The sequence below is a fragment of the Puma concolor genome, chromosome A1, assembly GCF_028749965.1.
Source record: "Puma concolor isolate L17-30 chromosome A1, mPumCon1.1.hap2, whole genome shotgun sequence".
In the NCBI taxonomy this organism is placed as follows: Eukaryota; Metazoa; Chordata; class Mammalia; order Carnivora; family Felidae; genus Puma; species Puma concolor.
In genome coordinates, this window is record NC_141667.1 from 195,732,366 (window position 1) to 195,748,210 (window position 15,845).

At 34.8% G+C, this 15,845-nt stretch overlaps 1 protein-coding gene across 1 annotated transcript in view; it reads left to right on the forward strand.

Annotated features, from left to right (window-relative positions):
- Window positions 1-13,161, forward strand: part of DACH1 (dachshund family transcription factor 1) — a 436,159-nt gene extending 422,998 nt beyond the window's left edge. The window contains exon 12 of the mRNA XM_086710704.1: window positions 10,392-13,161. Coding sequence (XP_086566830.1) covers window positions 10,392-10,429 — 38 coding nt within the window. The 3' untranslated portion in view covers window positions 10,430-13,161. The remainder of the gene's footprint in view (window positions 1-10,391) is intronic.
- Window positions 13,162-15,845: the final 2,684 nt, after the last annotated feature.

The window sequence follows — 15,845 nt, forward strand, 5'->3', positions numbered from 1 at the left end:
GTATGATTTAGACAAACTATTTTATTTATTTAAGTTGTATTTGAAAGGAAACCATACTTTCAAAAAATTTTAAAAAAAACTATTAAAACTCTCATATGTCCTTTACCAAGATTCATCTATTGTTAATACTTTGTCTCATGTGCTTTATAATTATTTCTATTTGTATAGTATTTTCTGAAGGATTTGAGAATAAGTTGTAAACATCGTGGCCCTTTACCTGCTATATTTACCCAAACATAGGAAGTATTTACTAAAAATAAGGGTGTTCTCTTATACATAAACACAGTATAATTATCATCTCAGTGAATACTTCATTGACACATTACTCTTATTTGATCTGATGTTGAAATTCTAATTTTGTGCTTTGACCCAGTAATGTCCTTTATAGCATTTTTACAGCATTACTGAATCCAAATTAGTATCACATATTCTATTTAGTTGTTATTTCCTCTTTAGTCTCCTTGATCTTGAGCTCTTCCTTGGACTTTAAAAAATTTATAAAATTGACATTTGGAAGAATACAGTCTTAATAGAATGTTTATCATTTTCATCTGATAGTTCCTCATGAGTAGGCTCAGCTTATATATTCTAAGCCAATATACCACCCACATGAGACTGTATTTTTCTCAAGGTATGCATTCAGGGGCATATGATCTTCCCCTCATTTTGTGATCTTAATTTGATAGTTCTCTCCAGATTCCAGGCAATGTTCAAGTTACTAGAAATACACAACATCATATGGTATGTTATCTGTTATTAAGGATATTATAGCCAGAGTTTAATCAATTTCTCTAGGATAGTGAAGCTTTTTTAAAAATTTTTTTAGAAAAAGTTTATTTATTTATTTTGACAGAAAGAGAAAGGGTGCAAGAGTGAGAGGGAGGGAGAGAGAGAATCCCAAGCAGTCCCCACACTGTCAGCGCAGAGGCCGACATAAGGCTTGAACCCATGGACCATGAGGCTTGAACTCACGAACTCTACGATCTTGACCTGAGCCAAAATCAGGGGTCTGACACATAACTATTTGAGCCACCCGAGTGCCCCTAGGATAGCGAAGCTTTTTAAGTGTTGGCATAGTAAAAGCAACTTGAGGGGACAAGTTTGAATCCTATGACTCACAGTTGTAACAACACTTAGGTTCTAGTAATACAATATATGGGATCCAAACCCTCTCCATGAGTATAGGCTGATTATTCATGGTTAAAACATTTTGTCAGAGGGATGATTTCTTAACATTAAGTACAGAATGGCCTGTTCCCTGTTGCATAGATAAGCAGCAGATAATTGATGATGATGATTTTTTAATCAATTTTGTTTGGTTGTGGTCATGGAGGTATGTTTTTTTTTTTTTTTTTTTTAATTTTTTTTTCAACGTTTATTTATTTTTGGGACAGAGAGAGACAGAGCATGAACAGGGGAGGGGCAGAGAGAGGGAGACATAGAATTGGAAACAGGCTCCAGGCTCTGAGCCATCAGCCCAGAGCCTGACGCGGGGCTCGAACTCACGGACCGCGAGATCGTGACCTGGCTGAAGCCAGACGCTTAACCGACTGCGCCACCCAGGCGCCCCTTTGGAGGTATGGTTTTAAGAACATTGAGCTCCTACATAGATATCAGTTAATGGAACCACAGGGTCCAGATTTCTACCCCACTGGGGAAGGTTCTTGAGTTGCAGAATAAAAGACCTTTAGCATCCAGTAAAGCAGCATTATCTTAATCTCTGATAACAAATTCTTCTTTGTCCACAGAGAGCATCAACATCATCACTGAGCCTAAAATTCAGGCAGAGCCTATTCTTTAAGATACAGACAGCAAGAATGTCACTTCTCAGAGGAAATGAAATATTTTAAGCTGATCTAGCCATTTGGGAAAGTATTTTGCCTAGGGCTGGAGTTGACTAAATAACTTCAAGCCAGCGGAGATTAACCATAGTTATCTGTAGATCTTCAGATGCCTTCCCTGCATATTTTCAGCCCAGCTTTCATTACTGGTTTGTCTATTTAGTATCCTATTTAGAAAGGATGTTGTGAGTAGACCAGTTGCCCAATGATGATCCTTTCTAGCCACACAAAACCTACAGTCCAGTTCCACCTGCTTCAAGTTGTTGAATTGCCAAAGTTTGGGTCCCTCCTTGATTCTTGTGCTTACCTAAAGTCTGATACAAAATTCCTTCACAAGGAATGGACAGAGTTTCCCTTTTATTATCTTTGACTAAAGCTTAGTTACCTTTCAATCTATATATTATAGCTTTAGATGATCTTCTAAGAACATGTTTTAAACTAGACTGCGGTCTGTCATTTACTTTCTTCTTTGAAGGAAACTGAGAAATATATAAAAGCAGTTTTTGAGTGTACTTTTTTTGTCATTTTTTAAAATGTTTGTTTATTTTTGAGAGAGGGGGAGAGAGAAAGAGAAGGGGCATAGAGAAAGGGAGGAAGAGGTTCCAAAACGGGCTCCACGCTGAGAGCAGAGAGCCCAGTGTGGGGCTGGAACTCAGGAACTCTGAGATCATGACCTGAGCCGAATCCAGAAGCTTAACCAACTGAGCCACACAGGCGCCCCTTGTCATCACTATTAACTACAATCAAGAGCTTTACTTCATACTAGCCTAGTAATAAACATGATATTATCTGCTCTGATTTCTAATGAGCTGGGCCATATTGTTTCTTTAGGTAGCATATTACCTACAGCTTGTACTAGTATATTTGGCTTGTATAGACAGAATACACTTGTTGCAGTGCTCTTGTATACACAGCCCATGCCCACTCTCTAGAATAGCACTAGGTACTTATGCAGAAAGCATTCCAAAAGGATCTGGGGTCCAGTTCTCTCTCACTTTGACCCAACTCTGTGGGCCTCACATTATGCAGCCATAACCCCGAGTTACATAAAATTCAAAATCTGTTGTAAATTTTTCAGTTTTTACTCTTTAATTATATTTGAACACAACCTTCAATATAACTTCTGGAAGTTTCTTGGACCGTTAGTTAACTGCATTTCATGAGAAGAAATGATATTTACTCAGAATCCTCTCATAAAAGGGCCTCTGCTGAACATCAATCTCTCTTAAAATATTTCTCATGTAAATGTAGACTTTGTGTCTCTGCTTCTTTGCTTTAGCAGTCGCAGAATGTTCTTACTCTAAATATAAAGTTATAAAAAAAAGCAAGAAACAATATTTTCTTTAATTAGCTTCTTCCTTTGGGGGTTTTAGAAGAGGGGTTATGACTTGACAAAGATCCTTCCCATCTGTTCCTGTTTGTTTGCTTTTATTTTGACTTCCTCTCGTTGTCTTATCAAATATCACATGAATCATTAACATTTGTTTTCATCACTTGTTTTGGTTTCTCTTACTTTGTATGATTAAGACATGATGTTGAGAGAGGCTCAGGGCTAATATTAACCTAATAGTCTTTAAGTAAATATCAAAGTTTCTGGATACATGATCTTATATGTTTGCCTCTGTCATGTTAATATTTTCCTCAGCTCTGGAGTAGTGAGATATGTGTACATACAACTGTTTTGTGAAAGCAGCAAATTTTGTTAGATTACAGGTGTCTGGATATAAGTTTTGAAAAAAATAGATGCCATTTTTAATAAAGCTACTTCCTAACAGGAAATGTAACTTATTAAGCCCTTTGTGCAAAAAAAACATGTAAGAGATCCTTGTGGATATTTGCAAGGGAGTTCTATTCAAAACTAGAATATATATCTATTTGCACGTTATACAATACCTTTCACTAGCAGACTCCCTTTTTCATACAATGAAAGAATTGGATTTCTGGTGTCACCCAACTAAGCAATTTGAAATTGTTCCAACTTGTATGCTATCTTCTAGTATAAAATCTTATTATATAATGTCGTTGTTATTGAACAAGTTTTGTTAGTTCTAAAAATAAATGATCAAGCTATTCAATACTCTAGTTTTAGAATATATGTAGAAATAAAGCAAAATTCTATGTCTGTCTATATGTATTAGATATTTCCAATAACTACATATAATAATACCTGCAAAAGCATTATATCAAAACAGTAAAATTAATACATGAACACAAAACAAACCAAAATTGGAAATTTTGTGACAGATTCCCTATTTCTTCCTCAACCACAGCAAATAATACATTTAATGGTATATACTATCTGCTTAATGATCTGATCTGATGGCTTCAACTTTACTATTAAAACCTGAGATCCATTTTTACGAGGAATTTTTAAAAATTTAACTCATTATCTATAGAGCTAAATCTTCATTGTAACGATAAATATCATACAAAACTTTACACCTGCAGTAAACTATTCTGTGATGTAGATAATTTCTTACACACCAAATTATAGCTGTAAGCATCAAATCACAATGAACTTTGGAACTATTAGGAATTTGTAATTTAAATCGTTTCATTCACTCCCTACTCCCCAATGCTCTTAATTAGAACAGACTTTTTAATTAAGTACTCCCATGCACAAAGTGTAGCTTGATGATTTTTCTGTCATATCAAACTCCCATACAAAAGCAAATAATCATAGTGTTAAAGGAGGATTTTTTTTAAATCAAACCATCAGAATTCTAGTTCTTGTTTCAATTTATTCAGTTGAAATTCTGCACACCAAAAGAAAGACCCTGTCTTGGGGAATACAACGAGGAATAGATCCACAAGGCAGGAGGCTGATGGTACTGAGATTCAATCTCTTACCTCTACAAGTCAGAGACATTGTATTTCCTCCAGTGAGGGTCCAATTGCTTATTAAAGGGAAGCGACATAGTGGAATGGATGTGAAATTTGGATTCACACAAATATCAAATCACTACTTGCAAGCTCTGTGAAAATGTGCAAGAGACTTAAGTTTTTCAAGCTTAGTAGCCTACTTTTAAAAGGCACTGAGAAGACCTATTATGTTCAGTTGTTGGGAAGTTTAGAGTTAAAATCTGTAAGTGCCTTGAACACAAGTGCTCAGAAAATATTAACTATGCTAATAATAATCATCATTTCCTTTATTGCTAATTTAGGTGATCTTAAAAAAAGCTCTCATCCATTCGAGATATCAAGGAATAATTGTTTGGTAAACCTGGCATCAGGAAGAAACAGAAAACTATCTTTCCGTGGTCACCACGTGTAGAAATAGATGAATACAATATGAGAAAGGGTGGATAGGTGTGAGATTGTCTAGTTAGAAGGTGAGTAGAATGCACAAAGGGCAGCCCTTAAAACAAAATATATAAATTAGACCTCTGAGTTTGCAGATCAAACCACACACCTCTGCACAACAAAGTCTTAGCTGTGGAAGTACTCCAGCTCATTTTTGTAGGGCCTTCTCTATGGCCCCATGGCTTTGTGTGCTGTTTCAAGACTCAAGGAAGAGAAGTATTGAAACCATTATTATTTAACATAAAAACATAGTCAGTTTGAATTATGGGCCCATATATCTTTCCTAGCACCCTTACCATTCTACTTTCACTCAGGTGGTTTGTTATCAAAAGCCTGAGATAGACCCGTGGTCCCATAATTCAGAGGCCTGTTGTTAGCTCTCTGGGTACATAACACGTGGGGCTGTTTGCTGTGGATTGCAGACCAGTTTAACTTCTCTGGAACAATATAAAATTAGTTAAAACTGTTTTTTTCCTTACAGACTTTGAATCATCCGTAAGTATGTTTCAATAAATGTGACAAAATCACAAAGTAGAACTGATTTGAAAGTTAAGCTTTGCAGTCAAAAGGAGAGTGAGTTACTCTTCAGGGTCTGTCTTTGCCTGGTGTATATCTGCTTCCAGTTAATTCTAAGGCAGATAATCTCTGAGGCCTACGTATTATTTAATCATGAAACGGCCTTAACTGTAGCAGGTGGGGTCTGTTTTATAGCTGGCATCTTTAATGCTTGATGCATTTGTCCATCTGTTAGGAACATTAGTCAAAAATGCAAGGAGTCATTTATTAAAAATGGAATTATAGTAGATCAGATACTGAGCACATAAATATAATGCATATAATTTTTATAAATGTATTTCGTATATGACCTGGCTGACTCAGTTGATAAAGCATACACCTCTTGATCCTGGAGTCATACGTTCAAGCCCCACATGGGGCATGGAATCTACTTTAAAAAGATAAAAAAATAAGAAATAAATTTCTAGCATGCCAAAGATAATTATTTTTGTTATGTTAATATATTGATTCATTTCCCCAAAAGTTTAACATGTGGGATTGCTTCAAACTTGTAAGGCAAGCATCATGCTGAACACTATCATTCTAATACTGATGGGAGTAATACTGATGGGCTGCTGCTTGTGTGGATCTCACCATGTAGTAGGCCTCCAAATGCAACTTCAAAGTGAGACAAGTATTATGGATTTAATTCCTAGGATGTTTGTACTGGAGAATAAATAGGAGCTCTCTGTTTAGAGAAGTTCCGTAGAGGAGAGCAGGAAGGGAATCAGGGAAGGAGGAAGTACTTATCTTCTAGGTTTCTGAAAGGAAGAACAGGACTAAATAATCCAACACAGCACAGAGCTTGGTGTGTCATAGAATGCACAGGAGAGTCACGGTCATGGAGTGAGGGGAGAATGGTAACAGATAAGATTAGAGAGGAAAATACTAGATATTTGAATTTGGAGGAAGTTGAGAATGTCTCTTGTCCAAATATCTAATGCTGGAATGCTAGGAAACATTGTGGGTTTTTTTGTTTGTTTTGTTTTGTGTTTCCTTAAAGTAAGAATGGGAACGATACTCTCAACATAATTGACTACATAGCAGAAATGATGAGATAGCTAAAAGGAGAAAGTAAGGATAAAGTAATTAAAGGCTAAGAATTAGAAACTTTGGTAAAAATATTAGTACTCTGCTTTTTAAGTTGCTTCTGAATCCTCTATTGCTAGATTTTTATTAAATGTATGTTGCTTTATGCAGTAAAAAATCATTAGGATCAAAGTTATCTTTAAAAAGGTCCAATTGTGGGGCGCCCGGGTGGCTCAGTCAGTTAAGTGTCTGACTTCGACTCAGGTCATGATCTCACAGTTTGTGAGTTCGAGCCCTGCATCAGGCTCTGTGCTGACAGCTCAGAGCCTGGAGCCTGCTTCGGATTCTGTGTCTCCTCCTCTCTCTGCCCCTCCCATGCTCATGCTCTGTCTCTCTCTGTTTCTCAATAGTAAATAAAAAAACTTAAAAAAAAAAAATAAAAGTGTCCAATTGTTAGCCACATTGTACTAAATATATGAAAGGCTGAAATTTTAGCTTATTTTATAATACCAAGTTTATTCGGATTATTTACAAAGTAATTATTAGGAACTCCTGCTAAACTGAAACCAGAAAGTTACACATATATATAATGTGTATATAGATGGTATATTTATGTATGATGTAAGTGAGAAAATTAGTTTTGTCTCAGAGGTGGCTGTAATCAAGCCAAGCAAACAGAAGAAATCACACCATGTTCCATGCAAAAACAATAAATATTTTATAATCTGTTAATATAGTACTGTCATATCCTTACTTAGAAAGAAATTTTCATCAAAATGTTATGGTTTTGATATTGGTATTTGATTAATATTTGATTTAGGAAATTTCTATATTTGCTGTAATAGTGTAATAGCTACTTCTGAGTTATAGTAATATTTAGTATTAATGAAAGATTATCATTACAGGCCAGGAGGTAAAATGTTTTTAGACAGCATATCTAGGATGATTATCTAGCATAGTTTTTCATTCCTTTAAGTCATTGTTCAAAAATAGTGTTCAGTTGGATTAATAATATATTTGCATTGGTGAATCTCAGATTATATCATATATCCAAATGTGTATGCTACTTATGGGGAACAGACAGTCATTGTCATTATTATATGTTTCATATATTAAAGTTTGCTGATACATGATTATTGATTGATTATTTAGAGACTTCCAAGTAAATATTATTATTAAAGTTTAACTGGATTGATTTTACAGAGGCAACCAATACTTGATACACCTTATTAGAAATTAGCAAGTATGGGGTGTGGGGGGCGGTACCTGGGTGACTCAGTCATTTTATGTGTCAACTCTTGATTTTGGTTCAGGTCATGATCTCATGGTTTGTGGGATTGAACCCCACTTTGGACTCAGTGCTGACAGCATGGGACCTGCTTGGGATTCACTTTCCCTCTCTCTCTGCCCCTCTCTGGCTTGCTTGGGTGTGAGCGCGCACACGTGCTCTCTCTCTCTTACTCTAAATAAATAAGTAAATAATAGATAAATAACAAAAAAAATAGCCAATATGAGAGTAATCTCACGGACATTCTTTTGCATGTGGCTGAAGTCAAATGGTGGATTTTATTTTATTTATTTTTTTAAACATTTTTTTAACGTTTATTTATTTTTGAGACAGAGAGAGACAGAGCTTGAACGGAGGAGGGTCAGAGAGAGAGGGAGACACAGAATCCGAAACAGGCTCCGGGCTCTGAGCTGTCAGCACACAGCCCGACGCGGGGCTGGAACTCACGGACCGAGAGATCATGACCTGAGCCGAAGTCAGACGCTTAACTGACTGAGCCAGGCAAATGGTGGATTTAAAAAAATTTTTTTTTTCCACGTTTATTTATTTTTGGGACAGAGAGAGACAGAGCATGAACGGGGGAGGGGCAGAGAGAGAGGGAGACACAGAATCGGAAACAGGCTCCAGGCTCCGAGCCATCAGCCCAGAGCCTGACGCGGGGCTCGAACTCATGGACCGCGAGATCGTGACCTGGCTGAAGTCGGACGCTTAACCGACTGCGCCACCCAGGCGCCCCCAAATGGTGGATTTTAAATGATAACAGTATAATAAGTTAAATATGTATTTACATTTATGTGATTTATTTATTTCAATATCTATTTTGTGTAAATCTCACAAAACCTGTCTTTGATTCATTCATTCATTCAACACATGTTTATTGAATATGTGCCAGGTTATTGGGATATATCAATGAACAAAACAGAGTCTGTGACATCTGAGAGGTACAACTGACAATTTAGGCTAAAATAAAACATAGTAGGACTGTAGAAATTTGGGCACACCAATATTTCTAAGTAAAAAACTATTTAACATTGGTTTTAAGTTCCTTACTGATTACTATGTCTACTACAGGTCATGTGAGAGAATGCAATTAGCTTAGTGTTAAAGATGAGGATCTGCAAATATTTGGACTATATATATCTATTTGCTGGATTTAGTGTAGGTGATTTCTGTTTCCTTATATTTCAGCTTTTGAAGTTATCAGTCATTTTGCAAACATTTACATGGCAGTATGCATTTTTAAAAATGATTGGAAAATTTTCTTTTCAGATTACCTTTTACTGTAGGTCTTAAAACTTGGAATTTAGATATATTTTCTATAAATACAGTAAAACTTTGGTTTGTGAGTGTTATTCATTTCGGAAACATACTTGCAATCCAAAGCACTCGTATATCAAAGCAAATTTCAAGAACCTTTGCCTCATTTGTGATCATGTGACATTCAGTGTCACATACTACTGGTATTGTAAGACATGACTCATTCATCAAGTTAAAATTTATTAGAAATGTTTGCTGGTCATGTAGAACACTTGCAGAACAGGTTACTCGCAATCCAAGGTTTCATTATATATCCAAAGTTTAGTCCACACCACAATGTTGGCAGTTTAGAGGGTGTTACAGTTGAGAAATGAGTTTACATTTTGTTTTTTTTTTTCCTCTGGATTTTTAATTTCCCGTTTCTTATTTTGCTTCATTCAAATGTGTTTATTGAATGTGTCCAATATTTGACTTGCTTTTCTTTTTCACATGACTGTGAGTTTCTCAGTTGGTAAAAGTTGAGTAATATATTTCCATCTTACCATTTAATTATTTGGTTAATTTCATTTCAAGGAGGAAAGACTATATAGCTCATTGATAGTGATGAAATAACCTAGGTGGCTTTCATATAAATAGCAACAAATGTGCACAATTGTTACATTACATGGTATATTTAACAACACTGCTAAGGAGTATGATGGGAGCTTAGTTTTTCTTGATGGAGTTACACCTGAGTGCATTCAGAGAGGCTTTGTTTCTGCAAGCTTGGAGGAAGTAATTGTCATTCAACAGAAATCAACTAGCTTTGCCTATCAGTAACACACACACACACACACACACACACACACACACACACACACACTCTTATTTATTTTCTGAGTGCTCTGGAACTGATATCAAAATAGCAAATATATATTTATGAGAAACTCTGTATTCTTTTTGATCACATAAACTCCATGTAATTTCGAAATTAACATTGAGAATATGTGAAAAAATGTTACTTCCTAAACAAATGAAGATAGAATAAGATACACAAATTTTATAGCAGCCTAGTTATTATATTCACATTTGTCTCCCAAATGTCATGTAATTAATTATTTTTTATTGTTCATTTTTAGATGGAAGACTGTATTTGAAAACTACTGTCATGTACTGAATCTTTCCTGTTGAAGAAATTCCATGTTATAGTAAAGAACTTTGCAGACATTCGTCATTTGAAAGTTCAGAAAAAATAAAGTCCTTTTACGGGAACTTCCTCAATTTTGTGTATTAATGTTCTTTAAAAGTTTAAGTATTCTACAAAGTTTCCTCCATTGATTTTCACCTGTGGTTCATACCAGAGACCTGAGAATGTTTGTAAATGTACAAGTATCAACTTCTTACAGTTAATAACTGCAACTTTGCTGCTGGACACTTGTATACTGAGTTAAAGACAGGTCTGAATAAGACCTAGCTTTGTTTTTTTTAATGGAATGAACCATTTTCTTCCTCTGAAAATTCTGTATCTGAGCACATCAAGAGACTCTTGTAACAGTGGTCACCCAGACTTACAGAATTATGTCCTCCAGAAACCAGCAAGAACACTTGGAAATGAACTTGTAGGGGGCATAGAGGATTCCTAAAAAAAAAAAAAAAACAAAAAACAAAACAAAACAAAAAAAAACACACAAAAAAACACAAAAAACACAAAAAAATCAATAAATCAAAGAGTAATATTCTGTTACATTTGATTTTAAACTAATTGTGGGTTTTCTCCTGAAGATTTTTTTCACATATTCCAAAAGACCAACAAATGGATGTTGACAACAACCCAGTGAAATAACATTTTGCATATCTGAAAAGAAGCATTGAATATAAGCCAAAAGGTTTCACTGAAGGTCTTTTTTCTTAAAAAAAAATAAATGTAACATGTTTTCATTCCAAACTGGTAGTGGTATATAGAATTTAAAATAATAATGATGCTTCTTATTCAAACTGTTGGTCACATGTACAGTATATAAACATAAAACATACAAGGAAGGTATTATGTATGCAGTAGTATACTAGAGTTTAGGAAAATGAGAATTTTAGAAAATATGTTTTGTCACCCTGTTAGTCAGAAAGACATCTTTCTGGTTTTAACGCATGCAGGCATGTAAATATTTGTCTGGAGTCACAGTATTAATGAATGAGATCTTAAGCATCTGGTGACATCAGAACTCTGTGTCAGCCACTTTTATTTGTATATTGAACCCTAGTTAGTGCCCCAAACTGCACTATTGAGAATGGATTGTGGCTGAACAGTAAATCAAAACACCAGAAATATTTTTATATGTTAATGTCATATTATGTTAATGTTGCTGAAAAACAAAACCTAACAAACCCTTGATGTATCAGTCCAATACCATGTAGCGCTGAGTGATAAAGTTAAAATGTGTTGTGCTTCCCCCCCTGGTCAGAGGGAAGGGTGCCTATGTGTTATTTTCACTGTCTTTTTGAAAGTTACAGTATGTGTTTTCACTTTTGTGCAGATAACTGGAAGTAAAGCTGCAAACAGTGCTTATTACCCACTGAAGTTACCTTCTCTTTGTTTTTACTAATCTGGAGTTACACCTTTAAAGACTGATATTATGAATCAGTACAGTCACTGTACATTTTATGATTTTGCTGTCATCTTAAGATTTTATGATCATAACATTATTTATTACCATAAATAGCAAAATCCTAAATGTCCAAGAAAGCTAGCTTAAAAATGTTTAAAGATAGTTCCAATTCGGTATTAATTAGAAAAATTAACACCGTAGATACTCTGGCACTAAGCTTCTATAGTTTTTAGGTCTTCCTTGCAATACTGGAACATATTTCTTTTGTGTAGTTCACTATTAACCAGCTGAGTCCATTTTTTAATACAATAATAAACTTATGTATACAGTTCCTATTTTAGCTTGCTTGAAAGGGAGCAATATTTTTATTTAAAATACTGTTAGTAAATGCTTTGTAGAAACTTGGTTTCCTATGCATAGTTCTTCCATAACCATCTTTTGTTGTTTGAGCACAAGAGATTCTATTCCTTGTTGTCTGTATTTCTTGCTTTTCCCTGGATGCAGTCTTTAAAGGATTACAACACTTAAAATTGGAGGGACTTGTGGCAAGCTTTTGAATCATACATTTTTTAAAAAATTTTTTAAAAAGCCTACAACTGAACCTAAGTAGTAGAATCAGCCATTGCTCTGCTCCTTGCATAGAGTCACCTGTTAAGTAGGTTAAATAGTTTTAAAATGCATACTTTCAAGACCTTTGAGAATGCTTTAGTGTTTGGTTTGATATAAAAGGAATTTTAGCAAGGATTAAAGAAAGAAGCTACAGCTATATGTTAAGAGAAAATCTTACTAACATGTTGTAAATATTACAATTCACGAAATGTTATTTTAAGTCTGTAACTTAAGTTTTTTTTTTTCCTTTTTTAGTTATACAGGTTGGTTTGAAATTTGTTTGTTTTGGGTTTTTTTTTTCCGTATAAACGAGTAAAATTGTGCCCATTTTATGGTTTCCATGCTTTTGTAATCCTAAAAATATTAATGTCTAGTTGTTCTATATTATAACCACATTTGCGCTCTATGCAAGCCCTTGGAACAGAACATACTCATCTTCATGTAGGACCTATGAAAATTGTCTATTTTTATCTATATATTTAAAGTTTTCTAAAAATGATAAAAGGTTATTACGAATTTTGTTGTACAAAATCTGTACAAAAATCTGTTTTTACATCATAATGCAAGAATTGGAAATTTTTCTATGGTAGCCTAGTTCTTTGAGCCTGGTTTCAATGTGAGAACCACGTTTACTGTTATTGTATTTAATTTTCTTTTTTCTTTTCAACAATCTCCTAATAAAACTGTCTGAAATCTCCCTGTGACTTTATTTACAGTTCGTCTTTATTAAATTTTGTGAAATGCATAGCATTGAAGGAATATTTACTTTCTAATGGGAGGCATCTAAAAACAACATAAGTCAGCTCTTTGAAATGCGAGGGGAACAATGCTCAATGATTTTATTTAACATGCAACTGCTTCTATCTCTAATATGAATTACTGTGGTGAAAAACATCATAAAAGCACACTCTGTAGTTATTGTTTAACAAGCAGATTTTCCATATTTTGTTTCTTGCCAGCTAAGCAAACTGCCCACATATACATGATTTATTTATGTACATTTCTCAGTTTATGAACCTGTTATTTGTACCCTTTTCCTTTATATTCTTATATTCCCATGATTCTTATTTCACAAAGCTTTGTGCTGAATAATGTAAAGTAGACATGTTGATGGAACAAAATATATTATTCCCATATCTATGAGAGTGTAGATTTGTAACTCTAACTTAGTGTTTTGCTTTCGATCTCTATCATTGGAAAAAAATGTCTTTAGAAACTTTGAAATTCCAATATCGTTTAATAATATATACACATTTTCATCAATCCAAAATGCTGCATTTGAAGAAATATTGGGTTACTATCTCTGTTAATACTCTAAACACTCCCAAGAGAATGGAAAATGGACTTTTTTCTGTCAAAAGAAATCATTTCACTGAATTAACAAAACATGATTTTTCCCTAATAAAAGCTTAAAATGTTTATGTGACCATTACAAACACATTTTTGTCTTCTGTCTTCATATGTTTGTGCCAGTAAGACTTGTACTAGAGCATCAAACAGTCTTTGGATGTCAGTGGAATTGGGTAATGATTTAAGGTTTTTCCCATGTGTTCTCATTGGGACTAGCAAATTTACAATATGAACAACAACTATTACTAGAAGAGAGTGAATTACAAATAAAAGGTGTGTGGATTGCATTTTTACAATATGGGAAGTAGAGATGTTAATCGAATTCAAACGTTATTGTAAATGGCATTGTAAAAACTATCACTTCTCCTCATGTGTAGGCTTGGTGCTAAAATTTATCTTTAATATGTACAAGTGGTATATAAAAGCTGAACTGATCCTCATCTATTCATTAAACAGATTCATTAATAAAGTCTCTATTCTGCACAAAGCGCTGTGCTAGATGTAATGACTGAAGTGAAAAACTCGGCTGTTGTCCCAGAGGAGCTTGTAATTTTTTTAGAATAGGAAATTTTACTTTCAGCAAGAAAAGATTCATTGAGCCTCTTCTAATGTGTTGTGGACATGGAACAGGTATTAAGAGGGTTCCGACTTAGACACCGTCCCTCGAAGTGGTGACAGTGACCCAACTTACACATTCATCTAGAGAATAACTCATGTTTTGTGAGTCAAACAACATTTTGTGTAGGGATTGAGAAAAGGGATGGATACATTTTCCTCTAGGTAAAATATGATACCAGGTATTCTTTTCATGTTATGTTTCATTTATTTCAATCAGATTACTTGTCTTACCAATGCTCGCCAGCTTCATTTTTAAGGTAAGTAGCCTGTTTAATCACAAAATAAGTTATTATCAACAATAAATTCCTACTATGTTGGGACTTTTGAGTATTAGTTGTAATATCCAATTTTTATGACCTAGCATCTATATATCTTGGGTAAAATGGCCTGCATTGATTCAAACACAGAGCATAAATGTTTAAATGCCAAATGAGTCCATTGGGCAATGAGTGACATTTGTAGTGGCAGCATCATTTGTATTTATAGGTTAATGAGCAGGAGGTTTTGAACTGAACCATCGAATCAGGACTCCTTTGGTTGGAGTAACAAAAATTGATTCCTGCAGGGTTCCTACTCTCACCCCTGTGCTTCTCCTAGTGACTGTTTTCTTCTTCTTCTCATTGCGGACATATTTTGTTTCTCTTGTTCACTTCTTGACTCCTCCTGTTATTCAGGAGCATAAGACCTAACCCACCGAAGTGAGCCAACCCTTTTCTTTCTCTTATCCTAAGTCAGATTCCCTGAGAATTTTGATTGCCTCAAGTCAGAGCACATGCAAGTAAGGTATCTTGGCAGTACATTAGATGCACCTAGGGAATTTTAGAAATACTTTGTCTAATTAAGTTTGAATCCCTGTGGGTTGGTGCTAAGACATCAGTAGTTTTAAGTTCCTCGGGTGATTCAGTATTTTTAAGTTCCTAAGGTTGAGAACCACTGTCTGAGAGGGTGGTAAATATCACAGTATAGAAAATGACTAGTAAGCCTTCTGTGGGGACAGGGACATAGTTGGGGATGGGTGGACGGCATTATAAGCTATACAGACAGTACAGGAGCCAACCAAAAGTTCTATGAAATCATTCAAATTACATAAAATCTGTAAAGTATTTAACACATATTTTTAAAAGTAGTGTTAGCATTATGAACTTAATTCTGAATATGAATTTGCAATCCGAGTAAGGTACAATAGAAGTCACATTTTTTTCTAAATAAAATTATCGATTAATCTGACCACAAAGCTGCACAGTGAAGTAAAAATTCTATTTCAATTATTATTGAGGCTTCCTCCATCTGAATGTCCTCAGTCCAGACATTCTCCTCAGTCCATGCCATTTGGAGAAAATGCTCAGGTTTTCATGCCTGAGATCCAGCCTTCAAGAAACAGCTCTAACCCCTTCTCTTTGGAGGGCCTCCAGG